This window comes from Gigantopelta aegis, chromosome 6 (assembly GCF_016097555.1).
Source record: "Gigantopelta aegis isolate Gae_Host chromosome 6, Gae_host_genome, whole genome shotgun sequence".
In the NCBI taxonomy this organism is placed as follows: Eukaryota; Metazoa; Mollusca; class Gastropoda; order Neomphalida; family Peltospiridae; genus Gigantopelta; species Gigantopelta aegis.
Genome location: NC_054704.1, coordinates 19,152,519 through 19,171,200, shown reverse-complemented (window position 1 = coordinate 19,171,200; position 18,682 = coordinate 19,152,519). Strand labels below are relative to the sequence as shown.

Below are 18,682 nucleotides of genomic sequence, written 5' to 3'. Positions count from 1 at the left end.
TGAAGCTGGAATTTCGATATCACATTTTCAGTGGTTTTGCGAAATTTAGGTCTACATTATATTGTCATGGTGAGATGTTTCTTTACAAGTTTTTTAACAGAATGAGATTTATAATAAACTTTACATTAATTAATTAAACATTATTTTTAGAAAATCATTTAATCCCCCCCCCCCCCCCCCCCCCCCCAAAAAAAAAAAATTCACTTTATTGTAACTTAGGTTTTTAATTTCACAGGACTTGTATTCATCATGTAAAGCTGTCAATAAAATATGACATAGTAAAAAATATAACAATTTGTGGTTAAGCTTTTCTTGACAGTTGCCCAATCAGTATCGTCAAATTGGTGAGATTGTTGTCTTGGATTGCTTTAGATAATTAATCATTCATTAGAGATTTTTATGATATTTTATAGCAGTTTTTACATTTTATAGACATGTATTACAATCTTCAAATGAATTTGCATGTATTTATGCAGTCATCACTAAGCAGTCAAAATAATAATTGCTGAAGGATTGAAAATTGCTCATTTAGACAATGTTTGATAAACAATTATATATATATATATATTGTTTATTAATGTGGGACCATGAATTTAATCTAGTTGATATACATTTCTAAATTTAAACCATTATGTTGAGATCTAAATGTAGCCATGGTGCTAGTCATACATTTAGAAACAGCTTTAATTAAAATTATTTGGTACAGATTTTAAGATATCAATCATGCACACACCACTAAGCCATATTAACATTTTTTGAAGTGGCCGTCTCCTTGGTCTAGTGATGTTAAAAACTTGATAATAGGACCAAAATTATTTTGCTTTGAAATACATTTTTAAGTTATAACTCTGTATAATATATGTAGTAATAGGACCAAATCATTTCATCTTATTGATATGCAATTCATTTGTGAGTTAATCTCACCTTTTGAACAAGTAGAATTATGAGTAACATCACATGCACCATAATGTTCAAACATAAACTTATCTCCCCTTTTACACAAAACCAGTATTAGAACCAATGTATTGTATTCGAGGAACTGTTATTTAATACAGAGGGTTTTAAAAACACACACAAAAAACGCATGAATTTGTCTCTTGTCTTTTATGATATCTTTTCAGTTTAGTGGGTATATTATTACTAGCCAAACCTAACAGTTATGTTGTTAACACAAGTGATTGTAAAATTATCTGCATTGTAACTGTTACCAGGACCACTGTTTTCACAAATGACTGAGAGTAAAATGACTTTTTGTGTTGTCACTGTCACTGGCAGCAAGACTTGCTGGTCATTATTAGATTTACATTTTACAATTTTAGCCTATCACTGCTATAGGTAATCCTTATGAAGGTTGTTACATTAATATGGTCAGTGTTTAAAGAAATAAACATGGTTTGTGATTTTACCTTATGTATCGTTGAATTTGTGTGAACATTTTCCAATGCTTTATTCTTTTTTTGTCCCTGTGTTGTATTGTTTTAATCAGAATATGAATATTCTTGACAATGTATTTCTTTTAAGCCTAAACATTTCTATCGGAAAATTAACCATATCACATTTCTTTTTTTCCTTGCAAATATCCCCAGTATGCATGTTTTTACTGAATATATGTATTACTTACATTTGCTTTAGAGTACTGTGCACTGGACAACATTGTTTGACTTTTTTCAGATTCCTTATTGGACTGGTCCAGTATTAGCAACTATAACTTGCTGTTAGGGTGGGATCTGGTCCTGTGAACCAGTCTACACAAGTTACCTATCACTTGAACCAGTCTATTGCTTGAAGGTTTGTCTTCAAGAGCATTACATTACCAATGGCATAACTAATCCAACTTATGGCATGTTATTTAGATCTGTACTTCTTTTGTACACCTGAAACAATTTTTATATTTCATCGATGCCATTTTATATTCCATTATGGCTTTTGTATTTTAGTATTGCTTTAAAATGACTTTACACTTTCCTTTGTAAATGAATCTGAAAAGTTCTTGACATGGAGTGTGGGTGAGGGAGACAATTATTTTATGTATATCAAAATTTACAATTTAAAACCCCAACAGCATATACATGAGAGAAAAGATGTGATAGACCCATCAAGATAGAATAATAATTACAATGCCTCCTGCATACTCCCTCCCCTACCCCCATAACCAAATATGGAACAACCATATTGTATATGTGATTTTTTTAAAATTATAAAACTTAACTTCTACAAGGAAGCATATAATAATCAAATTTTCTATTAATGTTCCAGATACGGTGACTAGACTATTTTACATTATCTAATTATGGTTTAAAATGATTTACATTCTAGCTATTTGCACATAAAACTATATTTGTAGAGCAAATATTAGTGTACTGTTTATATTCTATATAAAAAGCTGATGACTAAAAGCTTTTGATACTTTTATTTAATGTCATGACCGGGGCGGGACATAGCCCGGTGGTAAAGTGTGTGCTTGATGTGTGATCAGTTTGGGATCAATCCCCATCGGTGGGCCCATTGGGCTATTTCTTGTTCCAGCCAGTGCACCACGACTGGTATATCAAAGGCCATGGTATGTGCTACCCTGTCTTTTGGATGGTGTACCAAAAGATCCCTTGCTACCAATGGAAAAATGTAGCAGGTTTCCTAAGACTATATGTTCAAATTTCCAAATGTTTGACATCCAATAGCCGATGATATATAAATCAATGTGCTCTAGTGGTGTCATTAAACAAAACAAACCTAAATGTCATGACCATGTTGCTCATGCAATCTAGTTATATCAGTTAAGATCATGGTTATTTAAGAATGGTTACCTGTATTAAATACTTTTGTAATGAAGTTTAGGATCAAAATGGTGATTAACATGTTTGTAACTAATCTTGGTTCAAAATTGCTCGTCAGATTGTGACGAATGTTGTGTAGTCCTGACTAAAAAATAAAATATAAAAACCTTGCCAGCTTTTCAGTGACAAGTAACTACATTGTGCAGCATTTACCATCAGTTTGTGGTTATGCTCTAGAGTCATGGCAGTTTTATTAAACATGTTCAAGTTGACTCTAAATAGTTGCACAATATTGCGGTACTTTACCTGTGGGTATTTGCTTGATGTATCTTTTCGTAATTGTTTTCTGTAAAATATTTTATGCAAATGAGATTATCTGCCATGTATATTGTTTTGCTTGTATGTGATGTAAGTATTGGAAACATTAAAACAGTTGAAAATGCTTAGTATTTTGTGCAATACTTGGAATAGATGTTTTGTTAAAATATTGTGTATGTTGCTGTACAAATTTCCTAGTTTCTTAAAATATGCAAATCAAATAAACATTTTTGTTGGAATTTGATCTTTTGGGGATTTTTTCTTTTGTTTAAGCTTACTTATACTATTAGCTTACTTATTTGTTATATCAAAGTATTGGAAAGAATCAAATGAATGTTTGGTTTTCGTGTATTGTTCAGTCAGCCGATATACGGTGTACATCTTGTTGCACTCAGTTGATAAAGTAAAAACCCACACTGCCACTATATATACTTTATCCAAAACGTTGAGACATACCGTAATATGGCTTTTAATACTTTCTATTCTTGACCACTGGACAGGGTTATCCAGCTTTTGCACGGTGCTAGAAAAATCTGTCTGACCTTAGGGCTAGATAAATCTGTCTGACCCGAGGGCTAGACGATTTCTAGATACATGTGACATCATAACTCGTGCTTTACAACAATTGACATCATAACTCATGGTTTTCATAATTCTGTTTGCCATTTCACATAGTATAATTGTTTTAAAAATATTTAAACACATGTAAGTACACAGAATTATCTAATTCATCTATTGACCATCACTGTATTTAGAGAATACTCAACGAGCTACGAGGCAGTACTGTTTATTTTGCAAGAGTGAATTGATGTTGTCCTTCCCTCATCAAAGGCTCAAGAACTGCAACATCAATTCACTTTATAATTTTATGTAAGATTTTCAAATGATACTGTTATTGAAAACAAGTTTGCAAGTTGAGAACAATAGACAGTGTTGCAGCTTAGTTGATGAAGTAAGTTGTTGACATGACAGCCATTACACTTGCACTTAACTAATGGCTGCACGCACTAAAATTATCAGCTAACAGTTGTGACGTCAAAACATATAGTGAAGCACTGATTATGACATAAATACATATCCAGGGAAAGAAATGGGGGGGGGGGGGGGGGGGGCCACTAAGGAAAGATCACTTTTTTCCCCTATTTCTCTCTGCCAGTATGGGTAATAAACAGTTTTCTGTTCTAGGATAAGTCATGAATGATTACTGTGCATAATTGTGTTCTCACAATGTTGATGTTTAAATATTAATGTTCTAGGTTGTTGGAAATACCTAGCTAAAAATAACTGGAAGAGCAACAACAACAAAATTAAAACATTACACAGGGGCACAATAATATAGGATTTTATACAGATAGACACAATGGGCACTAAACTGAAATGATGGTATTTTTTGTAAATAAAGCCCTGGTTTTAAATGAAACATCTTGAACCAATTAATAATTAATATCGGTAGCAATTTATTACAATTTATTTTACATTAAATACATAATTTTTTTCAGCTCAATTAGATTACATGTGCCCGATATTTTTTAAGACGAGGTCTGAAACGTGTAATTTCAATTGGAAAGCTAATAGGATGCTTGAATATAGTTAAACATATTCATAAAGGTTGGTGGTAATGAAGTGTTTAACCATTGTGAAGAGGTGGCCTCTATATACAAGATAAATGTACGGATGTGGTTTTTAGCATGTCTTTATATGCAAGTTAACTCTTCTTTAAGGTTGAAACAAGCTGAAGACCAATATAAAATTATAAAAATTAAGATGATTGTGAAACACCATCTGTCAAAATTATATTTAAAACATCAAGTTATATATACATCATAAATATTTCAATGATTTGTTGCTCATATGCATACCTAAAATAACCACATTAAAGCTTACTAATATCAGATTAAAAATGATAGGTCTACACATAAAACAATATTGTAGTCGTATGCAAAATACATTTAAAATTAAAAACAAAACAAACAAACAAAAAATCTACAGCAGGGCTCGAACTTGTAGTTGTGGTATGAATTGTTGTAGGCCAAGACTTTACCAATGGCAGTTTTTTGCTGCTTGACAAAAAAAACTAAAACATTATTGCCATCAGTTGAAGTGATAATGTTTTATTTTTATTTTATTTGTTGCAAAAATTATGTTTAAAATTGCCGTAGGTAACAATTTCTTAAGTTCGAGCCCTGTACTTATGTTGAAGTATATGTATGTTCAAACACACTGATTAGAAATTCCTAAACAACAAAATATTATAAAATAAAAATTCTAGAAACAAAATTAAAAATTCCACTGGTGATTAATACACTGTGAATCATGAAATACAAACAATCTTAAAGACGCTGGTCTTATTTATAAGTTTTAGTTTTTTTTACTGCTAACACACATTTAATAAACTTTTTGCTTAAATGATCAGTTTTAGCAAATTCACCATATTTCTGGTTGTCCTGGTGTTTGTAGTAGGTAAAAACTAATGCCATGTAAAACAGAGTCGGTGGCTTTAATATTTAGTGAATCTCATTAACAACATACAGAGGTAGATCATTTTATATTAATTTATTTTATTTTTTTACGATCCTCTCCAAACCTCCCCCAAAGTTCCATTGGCATTCCACCTCATGTCATTGGATTTTCTGGATCCGCCACTGACATAATATCATGAGATCAGCTAGTTTATAATACTAGTCCAGTTAAATAGTGACAATGTTAATGTTTCAAAATATCAGTGACTGAAACATTAACAACTATTGGATATCACCCACTACCTGCCAAATTAGAATAATGACATGCCACTAGAGGCGTCTCATATTCATGTGTTAATTAATTTAGCAGGAATGCCAATTTAAAATATTTGAAATTACAATTACAGTAAAACTCAATAAACCGGACACCCATAGTATCAAGTAAGAAGTCTGGTTTTAAGATTAGAAGTATCCAGTTCAGATGTTTTATTCTATTTAAAAATTGGGGACTGTGAAATACATCCAGTTTTGAGGCAATTTCAGTTTACAGAGGACTTTCACTACATTTCACTGTCTTTATTTTCTTGGACGGGGGCTGCAAAATGTGAAGATCATGGGTACATTAAAATTCCTTCAGCTGCTAATTGCTATTCCAGTTCTAGTTTCTAATACAAATATTAAATACACCATTACTTCTACTATGGTCTCATAAAATTGCTAATATTTTTATTTACAACATTTATAACTCGATGAATGACTGAAGACGGATGAATGAAGACATATGAAATAAATATGAAGTGTAATGGTACATGTTCACTAGCTGCCACAGATATCGTTTGTAGCCTGGCAGTCTCCTGCTGGTTCCGACAGAAAGACTCGGCCATTTTCACACAAACACAGTTGATATACATTTGGATAGCTTGTACCTCCCACATTTGCTTGTTGTATGTTTTTTATATAAATTTTGCTAGAGTCCATATATATCTGAAAAAATAAAAGTACATTTTAAAATTCCAAAATGTATTTGGTAATTAGAATTGTGAATATCTTAGTATTTTGTTGTTTCAAATAAAGGGATGTGAAATATATTTGAAAGTAAAAGCAAAAGTGATCTTTAAAAATCAGAAAACTATTCCATTATCAAATAAAATACATTTTAAGCATTTCCAATCAAATCTAATCTACTTTATGAAAACATTATGTACAAAAAAGAAGCTGAAATCTGGTAAAATGTTTGAAAATCACATCCCTTGTACTAAATACCGACTGTGTATGTGTGCTCGCATGTGTGTGTGTGTGTGTGTGCTTGCAAGTGTGTGTGTGCGTGTGTCTGTGTGTGTGTATGAATATTTAAATTATTCTTGACTTGGAGAATAATGGTTTAAAAAAACAAAACAATGTTTTTTGCAATGTTTCTTTAATTCATTTATGTTGATGGTATACGATTTCTACAGTAGACTGTTTCATTAGAAGGCATCTACACATATATATAAATCCATGGATAGTATTAAACACTACATTGACTCACAGATCCCGTTGTTGCCTGCAGTCGGATGCTGTCTGAGCTCTCAAAGCTGACGTCTCCAGCCGGAGCCCGGATCTCAACACCCCCAAACCCTGACACACGAACAGCATGTTCTTCTGACTCCACCCTGTAACAGTAGTGAGCTCATACAAAAACATAAACATCTTATATTACCCATATGGTTAAAGATATCTTGGTACATATCACAGTGATATGTCCCACTAGAATGCTAAATGGGACGTAACACTTTTGACGTCACATGATGACGTCATAGATTGATGTACTACAACCTTACAGGAACGTCAATGAAACGAGATGAGTGATATAAATTAAGATCAATCGTGGGTAATAAATAGGATAATAAAATCGCTATCATTTCATATCATTTTGTCTCTTGTGAAATAATTTTCATTGTCACTCGCTGAAGCTCGTGACAACTGAAACTTATTTCACTCGGGACAAACATGATACAAAATGAAAGCTTGTTTAATATCCTATAAATATTATCATACACACTAAACACACTACCTACTAAAATTGTAGAACTGATCTTTTACAAAACTTGACCACCTGTTTGTTACATAAATTTCATCATTTAAGAAGTATTAAAAACTGGCAATAATCAGACCAATGGTATAAAATAAAATGTTTAAAAGATCAAACCATTAAACCAAAATGATAATAGATTATTTAATTTCAAACAAACAACAACAAATACCAACAAAAAGATTTGGTAACCTAGCTGTATCTATTAAAGAGCTCACTGAGGCTGTCGGTCTAGAATTGATCCCTGTTGGTGGACCCATTGGGCTATTTCTTAACCAATTCATTAAGTCTACTATATCAAAGGCCATAGCATGTGCTGCTATCCTGTCTGTGGAATGGTGTATATAAAAACCCTTGCTACTAATGGAAAAATGTAGCAGGTTTCCTCTCTAAGCTATATGTCAAAACTACCTATTGTTTGACATCCAATAATGTCTGCTACACTGACCTGTTTATGCTATTCATGTTAAACCAAATGACCATAGATGGAACCAGTCAAATAGTTTGTGAATGTTTCATCTAGACATATTGTGAGTGGGGAAAAGAGGGTTAAGTATGAAATTACCATTTCTAATGCTACTGAATATGTATGTGCTTACACTAAATCTTCTGAAATTGGTCCTCTTAAACTGGGAGTTTCCACAGAGCCCTTAAACGTCACGCCCTCTGAAAGAAAAACATTTTTTATTACATCTACATCAGTCTGGTTTATAATGGTTTATCAAACTGTACTCCGTCAACTGCAGAAGACATCTTCAAAAATATTTTGCCATTATTTGATAACTAAATTTATTGCATAATTTACCCATAATATCCAAGTCATAAAAACATTTGATATTTACCATTATTAACTTGGTTAATGGTGTTTTGCTGTCAATGGGTCATTTGTTTACAAATATTACAAATAATCTTACAAGCTAATTTTGCTATATAGGCCTACTTTACATGAAGAACCAGTCATCTATAAAAATAAAAAAACTTTTTGGAGGCCAAACGAACCACATTATAAACAAGTCTGAAGTAAATAATTCATACCAGGATATACAACCTCATCCAGGCCTATAACAACTTCATCATTTGTGACCTTGAATTGCATTTTACCATCGGTATCTTTTACTTCAAAAGTTCCACACTTAACTTCTATCTTATCATCCTCTGAAAATAGAACATTTCAATTTTATTATCAGAGTATACAAAAAATATACAGTATCACATTACAAGATTTTTTGTTTTTTTAAAGTTCAAGATGCACAAGAGATTCAAGCTTATTTTCTTTAAAAACAAGCTTTGGACAGTTACATGGTTAATCTACATGTGTTTAAGCCACTGAAAACAGATTTTTTTTGTGGTACTTACCACCAATGATATCTGTTGTAAATCCTTTAGACTTACCTAAAACTAAACTACTTTTCACTTTGTTGGATTTGTTTATAGCCTGCAACCTGAGAGCTTCACGAGATTCTATATACAATGGCTGCCCCTGCAAAAACAAATTTTAAAATCCTTCACTGACCTTCATCCTCAACAAAAGAGTAGCAAGTATGTTAGTGGCTATCAAAATTTAACATGTAATCATTTGATACAAATCTGCATTATGTGTTAAGCAGGGTAAAAAAAAATTGTTTGTACTTTTTAATAAAAAGGTAATGAAATTTAATTTTAGATCATACTTACATAGGGAACATCATTGTGTCTTTAACACTATTTCTAGGGCTCAAAATAGAAAGTAAAATACTCCCTGCTTTTATTTTGTTTAAACAGCAGGCCAAAAAATAATATGGCCTGCCAGAAATAAGACACAATGGAGGTTGAATGAAGGGTTTAATATATTATACATTATATTAACTTCAAATCTGAGTACAAGTTATTGATCATGTGATTTCTTATTTAATTGACCTTTAGTTATACATATTTGAAAGTTGAAAACATTTTAAAATGATCCATTAAAAAGTATCTAAAAACAAGCTGTGTGTGGAAAATTGGCACCTCTGACATGTAGTTTAGAGCATTATAAAATTAAAATATAACAGAATCGCAAGGTCAGCCTCAGCTGAATAGAAAATAAAATGACCGTACATACATCCATCACCTGAAAAATGACCTGCAAATTTTAAATAATTTTAGCAGGTGAATTTTTATTTCACTTGCTAGGTCTAAAACATAGCTGCTTTTCACTTTTTGCAGGCCGTTCTTTTGAGCCCTAATTTCTGTACTTAAATTGTTTTATCAGAGGATGTAGGTACACATCAAGAGATTATATTAGAAGTCAGTATCATCACTTAAAAAAACTCCATGTAATGAATTAACATGAAATCAAATTAGCAAAAATGCAAAATGTTCTATTTGAAATCACACATAATAGAAAACTAGCTTCTGCTATAAGGGAGGCACTTCATTTGTACTGCTGAATTTGTTTTTTTTACCTCTTTTGATTTGATTTCATGTGCATATACAGATCTTAAAAATTCAGACTCCCCTTCAACTCTGATGCCTTTTGGAATTATTCTCAGACTGCCCATGCCATGCTACAACAACAAAAAATTAAAAAAGAACATCAGTTTCTGTAAGATCTTGAACATAAAAAGAAAGAAATCATAGGTACACTACAACACAAATATCCAAAGTTCTTTTTTCGTCTTACCGGCCTCGGTGGTGTCATGGCAGGCCATCGGTCTACAGGCTGGTAGGTACTGGGTTCGGATCCCAGTCGAGGCATGGGATTTTTAATCCAGATATCGACTCCAAACCCTGAGTGAGTGCTCCGCAAGGCTCAATGGGTAGGTGTAAACCACTTGCACCGACCAGTGATCCATAACTGGTTCAACAAAGGCCATGGTTTGTGCTATCCTGCCTGTGGGAAGCGCAAATAAAAGATCCCTTGCTGCCAATCGGAAGAGTAGCCCATGTAGCGGCGACAGCGGGTTTCCTCTCAAAACCTGTGTGGTCCTGAACCATATGTCTGATGCCATATAACCGTAAATAAAATGTGTTGAGTGCGTCGTTAAATAAAACACTTCTTTCTTTCTTTTTCGTCTTCCCTTGAGTTCTATGATGTTTGTGAAATAAATTGTAAATATATTTTGAAAACAAATGTTGGAAAGTGACATTTGACAAATTGATTTTAAGAATTAAAGAATTATAATTTTTCTGTCTCCATTGGGATTGATAAATAATGGAATAAAAGGGAAGACATTAAGCAAAAGTTTTATTGGAGTGCAGATTAAACATTCTGATATAAATAAGAACTTTGGGCCGTTTTCTTCCTTTTGTTTTATTCATCCTTTATAGGGTTTTATTTTGGTTCTTTTTTGTTCTGTGTTTTTAGTCGTAATTGTGGAGTGGGTTTTTATTTTATTTTAGGTATGATGCTTTTGTTTTGTTTTGTTTAGTTTGTTGGTTATTGTTTGTTTTTGGGGGGTTTTTATATTGCTTTCTTTAGGTTTTCTCTTTTTATTTTAATTTTGGTGTGTGTGTTTGTTTGTGTGTGTATGCATGTGTGTGTGTGTCTGTGTGTGTGTGGTGTGTGTGTGTGTGTGTGAGAGAGAGAGAGAGAGAGAGAGAGAGAGAGAGAGAGAGAGAGAGAGAGAGAGAGAGAGAGAGAGAGAGAGAGAGCGCACACGCTGGGGTGTTATTAAACATTAATTGATTCATTCATTCCTACAATGGAGAAGTTCATGACTCGGAGGATCCAGACGGTGAGTGACAGGTTCATGATGACAACGACCATGAGGAAGAGGATGAAGGCGTACAGACATCGCTTCCGCCAGCCGTAGATTCCAATCGGCTGAGACACCGACTCATACTCGGGAGCCATCATGGACCTAAAATAACACACATAATTATCAACGTCGATGGATGGGTGGGTGGGTGGGTGGGTGGGTGGATGGCTGGCTGGATGGATAGACGGACGGACGGACGGACGGACAGGCAATCAGATGGGATGTGTCAGTATTATGGTGAGTAGCAGGATCAATGGTCGAGTAGGCAGGTAAATTTGTTGATGGATTTTTGTTGGATGGATACATGGATGGATCGATTGATAGAGGGAGGAAAGGAGGGAGTATGGATGGGTGTTTTTGGTTAGTGGGAGGGCCAACTGGATAGATAGGTAGGTAAAAATCATGTGAAACAACTTCCTATTACCTAAAATGTTGAAATATTATCTTGTGTGAAAGATACAGGAAGGTGGTTAAGAATACATAAATATACAATGCATTTACTGGGACTGACGGAATATGATGATTTACACAGTATGCCAGTATAGACAGATTTCATCCAGAGTTACAGTTCCTATGATAAAAGACCAATGTCAATAAAACGTTATATTTACAGGTGCTAGTTTTGACAAGACATGAATATGAGTGAATACAGTTAGGTATGAACACATACTCATAATATGATTGATCATGCTGTATTCATTGTTTATTTAGCCTTCAAAAAGATGCTATTATTTAATTTCACTTTAATGTGGAACTGCACATCATTGTTCAACAGGTAAAAGCACATGCTGGTCTAGACGGAGCTAATTACCACATAAACCATTCTTTTGTTGTTGAATTTGCATCACAAATTCAGAATAGACAGCATCCAGTTTAGGCAGAGTTCTAATGCTAATAGATTAACGGGCTTTGAAATTGTTCTGGTTTACACAAAAATCTGGATTAGACAGATGCCGGTTTGGACAGAGTCCACTGTAGATGAGAAACTTGGTGGGGAAAATAGAGTAGACATTGGGTTTGGTATGAATGTGACCGGCCTCAGTGGTGTCATAGTTAGGCCATCGGTCAACAGGCTGGTAGGTACTGGGTTCGGATCCCAGTCGAGGCATGGGATTTTTAATCCAGATACCGACTCCAAACCCTGTGTGCTCCGCAAGGCTCAATGGGTAGGTGTAAACCACTTGCACTAACCAGTGATCTGGTTCAACAAAGGCCATGGTTTGTGCTATCCTGCCTGTGGGAAGCGCAAATAAGAGATCCCTTGCTGCTAATCGGAAAGAGTAGCCCATGAAGTGGCGACAGCGGGTTTCCTTTCAAAATCTGTGTGCTCCTTAACCATATGTCTGATGCCATATAACCATAAATAAAATGTGTTGAATGCGTCGTTAAATAAAATATTTCTAAATATTTCTGGTATGAATGTACATATAGGTTGAAAGATTGATGAAATTACCCATATAAATGGGTGGGTGAAAAAATACCTCGATAACTGGATGAGTGGGAGAAATGGTGGGTACTTGTTGTAATTTTAATGTAACACCCATACTACATATCTGGTAGTTTATGAAATGTATATAGCAAAATAAATAATCATGACAATTATACATTGACAACTATGTGTAAAGGAAATAGGGGAACTCTGTGCTGTCAAAAACACCGTAATAGTTTCATGAAATGTATACAGCAAAATAAATAATCATTACAATTATATACATTAACAACTAAAAGGAAATAGGGAACAAAACACCAAAACATATCTCATCAGTGTCAAAACAAAGTAACTGATAACCAATTGTTTAACATTTTTGACACAGATCACTTAACGCTGACAAGAAGAATTGCAATTTGTCATATAGCAAACAGTAGTAACACAGCTCACATAACAGCAGTAATATTCCCGGAAAACGAATTCATACCTCAGTGTCAGGCTTGACAACTGATAAGATGATGCAATAAAAATACCTGGAATAACACCAGATTCAACACCTGACTGAAACGAACACTATTTGTACATAGCTGTTGCATCCAGTACATGAAAGGTCATGTGCACTGCATATGCATGCATGCGTGTACAAACACACACACACATACCTGTCTGCTTTTCATATGCACACAAAGACACACAAACATCAGGCTTCTGAAATTGTAAAACTGATCCTTGTGTGCACACATTGCTCATGTGAATCTCATTTTGCATAACATATTTTTTATTTGCACCTTAAATTTCGGATATTTTTTTACACAGATGTAACAGGTTATGCAAAAATGGAAATGAGATATCTAATTTATTTTGGTGCAACCCATAAATAGGTTACAAAACTATTCCATTCTTGGAGGCGTGTACAGACACCATACACACGTCACACACACACACACAAACACATGTCACACACACACACAAACACATGTCACACACACACACAGAGCCAAACACACACACAAAATCAATATATCAATGTATTTTCCTGTTTTTTGAAGGTTCAAACCAAATAATATGCCCTTGACAAATGTGCTTTGTAGCAGATATCAGTACCTCATAGTACAGTCACATTAAAATGTTTTATATGTAAAATACAACCCTGACTGGTCCCAAAGTAATTAATCTACCACGCTGTGTCAAGTTTTCTAAGGAAAACAGTACTTATATTGTTATATTCTTATTTACTCCAAATCTGGACCATATTTTTCTCCATACACGAGGTTATGAAATAAAAGACAAATGTGCATTCTTTAAGATATTATCTAAATCTCTTATCACAATTAATTTAACCAGGAACATCTAGTTGTATATATATATTTGTGAAGAAGTGTGCAGAAAATGTAAAGGTCATGTAGTGTTTTTTCTGAAACTGCACCTGTTCCAGATAACATCTTCTATCAACAATCTGGCAGCCGCCTCTCTCCTCTGGCAGCTCCTCGGGCTGTTTTCTCATCAGTTTGATACTGTACATAGTCAGACTCCACACAGTAAATACAGAACTGCAGGCACTGGTTTAACAAAGAGTGGTGCAAGAACTCAACACAGGTTGCAGTTCTTGTTGGTAGTAAATATAAGAAGGATTGTTATAGTTGTATTTGGCTAGTTATTGAAAATTTTATTTTCAAAAACCCAACCTATTATTTCTCTGACAGTACAATGTCTTGTTGATGGATCATTCATTCATTAGTGGGAGTGGGATTTTGCTCAGTCCGTTGATGCTCACCTGAGGTGCTTGCATTGCAGGATCGAACCACCTTGGTGGATCCATTCAAATGACGGGGTTTTTTCACCCTTGCTGCTAATGGAAAAATGTATCGTGTTTCTTCTGATGACTACGAGTCAGAATTATCAAATGTTTCACATCCAATAGCCAATGATTAATTAATCAATGTGCTCTAGTGGTGTTGTTAAACAAAAAACACATTTTATTCATTTGTTTATTGACAAATTTGTTCATCCATCCACCCATCCATTCATCAAACCCATCCATCCATCCATCCATCCATCCGTCCGTCCATTCATCCATTCATCCATTCATTTTATAAAAAACATATAGCATACATTACAGCTGAAAAAAGTTGGATCAATTTTTATGAGTCAGACAGGTTTCAGGTAGACAGGTACGCAATAAATCATCAGTGACAGAAGTTAATTACGAAGCTACATGTATGTTCACAAGAGTGCTCGGCACTTCCAAACATACCAGGTATACAGGTCGTCATGCAGATGTGTGAATGTGGCTTATTTCCAAAATATGGACACTTTTATTGTATGGTATGATGATAATATACTCAAACAAAAAAGTTCTGCGATTTGGTAAATGTGCTAAAATAAAAGAAAACTTCTGACTTTCAGTCCAGCCAGTGCACCATGATTGGTACATCAAAGGCTATCCTGTCTATGGTGCATATAAAAGATCCCTTGCTGCTAATTGAAAAGAGTAGCCCATATAGTGACAACAGTGGGTTACATCCCTCAGTATCTGTGTAGTCCTAAACCATACTATTTCTTGCTCCAGCCAGTGCACCACGACTGGTATGTCAAAGACCATGGTATGTGCTATCCTGTCTATGGGATGGTGCATATAAAAGATCCCTTGCTGCTAATTGAAAAGAGTAGCCCATGAAGTGGTGACAGCAGGTTTCCTCTCTCATTATCTGTGTGGTCCTTAACCATATGTCCAACACCATATAACTGTAAATAAAATGTGTTGAGTGCGTCGTTAAATAAAACATTTTCTTCCTTCCTTCCTGTCTTTCAAAGTGAAATCAGATACTGGATTTAATTGATGCATCATTTGTTTACTGGGGATTTTCAATATAAGACTTATGTATCACATCACAAAATGTAACCAGTATTTTAAAGTATAAACTACCATGCAGTAGTACAAAATTGCTAAACTTATAATACTAATTATATTCAAACTTGCTTTTGCCACATGCTTGTAAATTTTCTTACTGTCACATTTCATTTCAACTTATTTTCATGCTAATATCCAATTAATGTTCAAGCAAGCTGTCCTGGGCACACACACCTCAGCTATCAGGGCTGTCTGTCCAGGACAGTGGTTTAGTTTTAGTTGGTTAGTGGTTAGTGAGAGAGAAGAGGGTGTAGTGGCCTTACACCTACCCATTGAACCCTTAAGAACTCACTCTGGGTGGGAGCCGGTACCGGGTTGCGAATCCTGTACCTACCAGCCTGTAGTCCAATGGCTTAACCACGACACCACTGAGGCTGGTTTACTGACACAATCAGCAAGGGATATTTTATAACTTGGTGCATAAGGTACCTTCTGCTCCAGTACAAACATGTGGCATAAGGTATAACAGAAAGGGACAGGTCAGAATCAAAATTAGTCATACACATTGTTATGTCATATGTTTTTGTACTTTATGTACAATGTTCCAAATGTGAAATGTATATCTGCAATAAAATTTATGTTTATCTTATCTTGATCTATGCAATAAACTGTTTTCTTCAATCTCTAGCACTTACAAAATTTGTTTATAATTTATAAAATTTTCACTCTGTTCCAATCTTTGAAAAGAGGCATTTTTTTAGTATGGGAACACAGAACATTTGATTTCTAATACAGATGCAGTGGAAGAAGAGAAATTGAGAGAAGTGGGAAAGTGATATGAAACATATATGCATGTGCACATCACAAACGGACTAAAATATCAAAAATATAACGTATACAAATATGAGAAGGTAGTGAGAAAAAGACAGACAATAAAAGAATTAACAGACAGTTAGAAAAGTCAATGAATGAATGAATGAATGAATTAATTAATTAATTAATTAACAAACAAAACTTACAAACCAATCATTTCATCCATACATCCATCAATCAATCCATCATTCAATCAATCAATCAACATACATGGATGCCTCGATAGCTCAGAACACATTGTGGTTAGTCTGCAATTTGCGGGCGATTCAGTGCCACAGGTTCAAGTCCCAGCAATGGCATGGAACAATTTGTGAGGCCAGAAAGTATTTAATTATTTCCTGCACCAGTGTGTTAATATCTATGTATGTAACAGTCAACCACGACATACATACAATATATAGATATTCATACATCAATACATTCATCAATACATACATACATCAATACATACATACAGATATACATACATACATACATATTTACTTACTTACTTACTTACCTACATATAGCAATCAATCAATCAATTAAGCAATGAAACAATCAATTAAGTGGTCTACATAACAAGGTTAGCTTAAGGGTTTTTTTTATACCAGTTGTGAAACACTGGCCGAAATGTAAAAAAAAAAAAAAAACCAACCCAAAAACGTGTATGATGGAGGTGGGATAGAAGGATTAGGTGTCAATATTTTAAGCTACACTCCAAATGAATTAATTAATTCACAGAAGAATCAATGGAAAAGTCATTGATAATACCAAACAAAACACTGAAAAGTTGTATTTCACAAAGGGAGGACAGAACATAAAGAGAGAGATGGGGGAAAAAACTGAACCAACTGGTAAAAGTCTAAACAGATGTTCACAAATACCAGCAGTTTTATTCAAAGCAACTTTTTACTTTTTTACAACTAATAGGATTTGGAGAGAAAAAACCTGTAGTGCTCTTCATTACATGGGAAGACTATTCACAACACCTGGGTAATTAGGAAATGGCAAACACATCTTGTTTGGATCCACTCCAAATGGAGCACAAATATTCGTGGAAACATGATTACACAATCCCTGTTTTTGTTATAAAAGCTCTCAATACTGATAAGAACAGGACTGCCACTGACAAGCTGCCAGGTTTCTTCCAGCTACAGTGCAACGCTGAGAAGAGAACTTACCATGTACCAGACTGTAGTAGTCAGTTAGTGATTATGTAAGGTAGCAGTGTTAGCACAGGAAGTCTGTTTATTGCATGTAATTAAAGTCAATAACAAAAAACATATTTAGTGTTTGTTAGAGCAGTCTGAAGGAGAATGCTGGTATAGAAGTACCTGTCAGGATCATACCTAATAATTCAATTTGATTCAATGCATTGTATAAAACACTCAGAAGGAGTAGGTACCAAAACAATAGAGAGCAGCTTCTCCCTCCTCCCCCTCCACCCCAAAAAGAACTCCAAAAAAAACAACTAAAGAAACAAAAAATTAAGGTACCATTTTTAATTTAAAAACGCACTTTCTAGTCTAGTTGGAAAATATCATATATGTTTCCTCTGTCCTTTCTTAACTCCCTTGTTTTCGGCTGTGTACGGTCCTGTTTGTATTTTCTTTATTTATTATTTGTAAACACTATAGCATGGAGTTAATCAGTCTCTAACATGTGCCACGACCTACATCAAAGCCAGGTCTTGCACCATCGTCATGGGCACACGACTAAAGGTCAACCTTTGTGCCACTGCCTCTGAAATCAACTCGAAGAGTCGAAAAGGTTTAAGAAAGATAAAGTATAATAGACGTATCAACATGTCTTAACAAGGAGAGGTGCATTCTTGACAATGAACTTTACATTTGTATGCTCCGAAAATGTCTATAGTATATGTAAAAGAGGAATAAACACTTTAAACTTTTGTTACTTACCGTTCCCATTGAAACACGCTTCAGTAAATGTTCCTTGAAGCAGATAGTTCAAAAGATTAGCCGACACGTATTTACCGAAAGCGATGGGTCCGCAGTCACTTTTAACTATGTGTCTGTGATAATTCCGTAACTAGAACCGACGTTTGAAATGTTAAGTATACTTACAGCGCCGCTACAACGGCCCTTGCCTGGCAGGGATATCCATTGCGATCCTGCTTCCACTGGCACCGTCGATCTTTCTGTAAACACAACTGGAACTAGGCACCAGCAGAGAGCGCCTTCAGCCA

General features: G+C 34.4%; 2 protein-coding genes across 3 annotated transcripts in view; one reads left to right on the top strand and one right to left on the bottom strand.

The window, feature by feature from the left end:
* Positions 1-2,529, top strand: part of LOC121375154 (kelch-like protein 8) — a 31,151-nt gene extending 28,622 nt beyond the window's left edge. The window contains exon 9 of the mRNA XM_041502425.1: positions 1,672-2,529. Coding sequence (XP_041358359.1) covers positions 1,672-1,699 — 28 coding nt within the window. The 3' untranslated portion in view covers positions 1,700-2,529. The remainder of the gene's footprint in view (positions 1-1,671) is intronic.
* A 980-nt stretch (positions 2,530-3,509) lies between these two features.
* LOC121375433 (zeta-sarcoglycan-like) lies at positions 3,510-18,682 on the bottom strand. Of its 2 annotated transcripts, none has more exons than XM_041502882.1 (8): positions 18,561-18,682; positions 11,284-11,443; positions 10,046-10,147; positions 9,015-9,102; positions 8,658-8,777; positions 8,222-8,288; positions 7,080-7,203; positions 3,510-6,535 (listed from the first exon to the last, which is right to left on the bottom strand). In XM_041502882.1, the coding sequence occupies exons 2-8, from the start codon at positions 11,437-11,439 to the stop codon at positions 6,368-6,370; spliced, it is 825 nt and encodes a 274-aa protein (XP_041358816.1). In that variant the 5' UTR covers positions 11,440-11,443; positions 18,561-18,682; the 3' UTR covers positions 3,510-6,367. The 2 variants fall into 2 exon arrangements, with proteins under 2 accessions (XP_041358816.1, XP_041358817.1); XM_041502883.1 differs by lacking the exon at positions 18,561-18,682 and adding an exon at positions 13,258-13,409.

Bases quoted from the DNA above. Each gene is read 5' to 3' on its own strand.
- LOC121375433 (XM_041502882.1), bottom strand. From the start codon at position 11,439: ATGATGGCTCCCGAGTATGAGTCGGTGTCTCAGCCGATTGGAATCTAC. The intron at 8,289-8,657 runs GTATGAATTATT...TTTTTCTTTCAG, and splicing joins GGATGAGGTTGTATATCCTG to AGGGCGTGACGTTTAAGGGC. The intron at 7,204-8,221 runs GTAAGCACATAC...CTACTGTTACAG, and splicing joins CCAATTTCAGAAGATTTAGT to GGTGGAGTCAGAAGAACATG.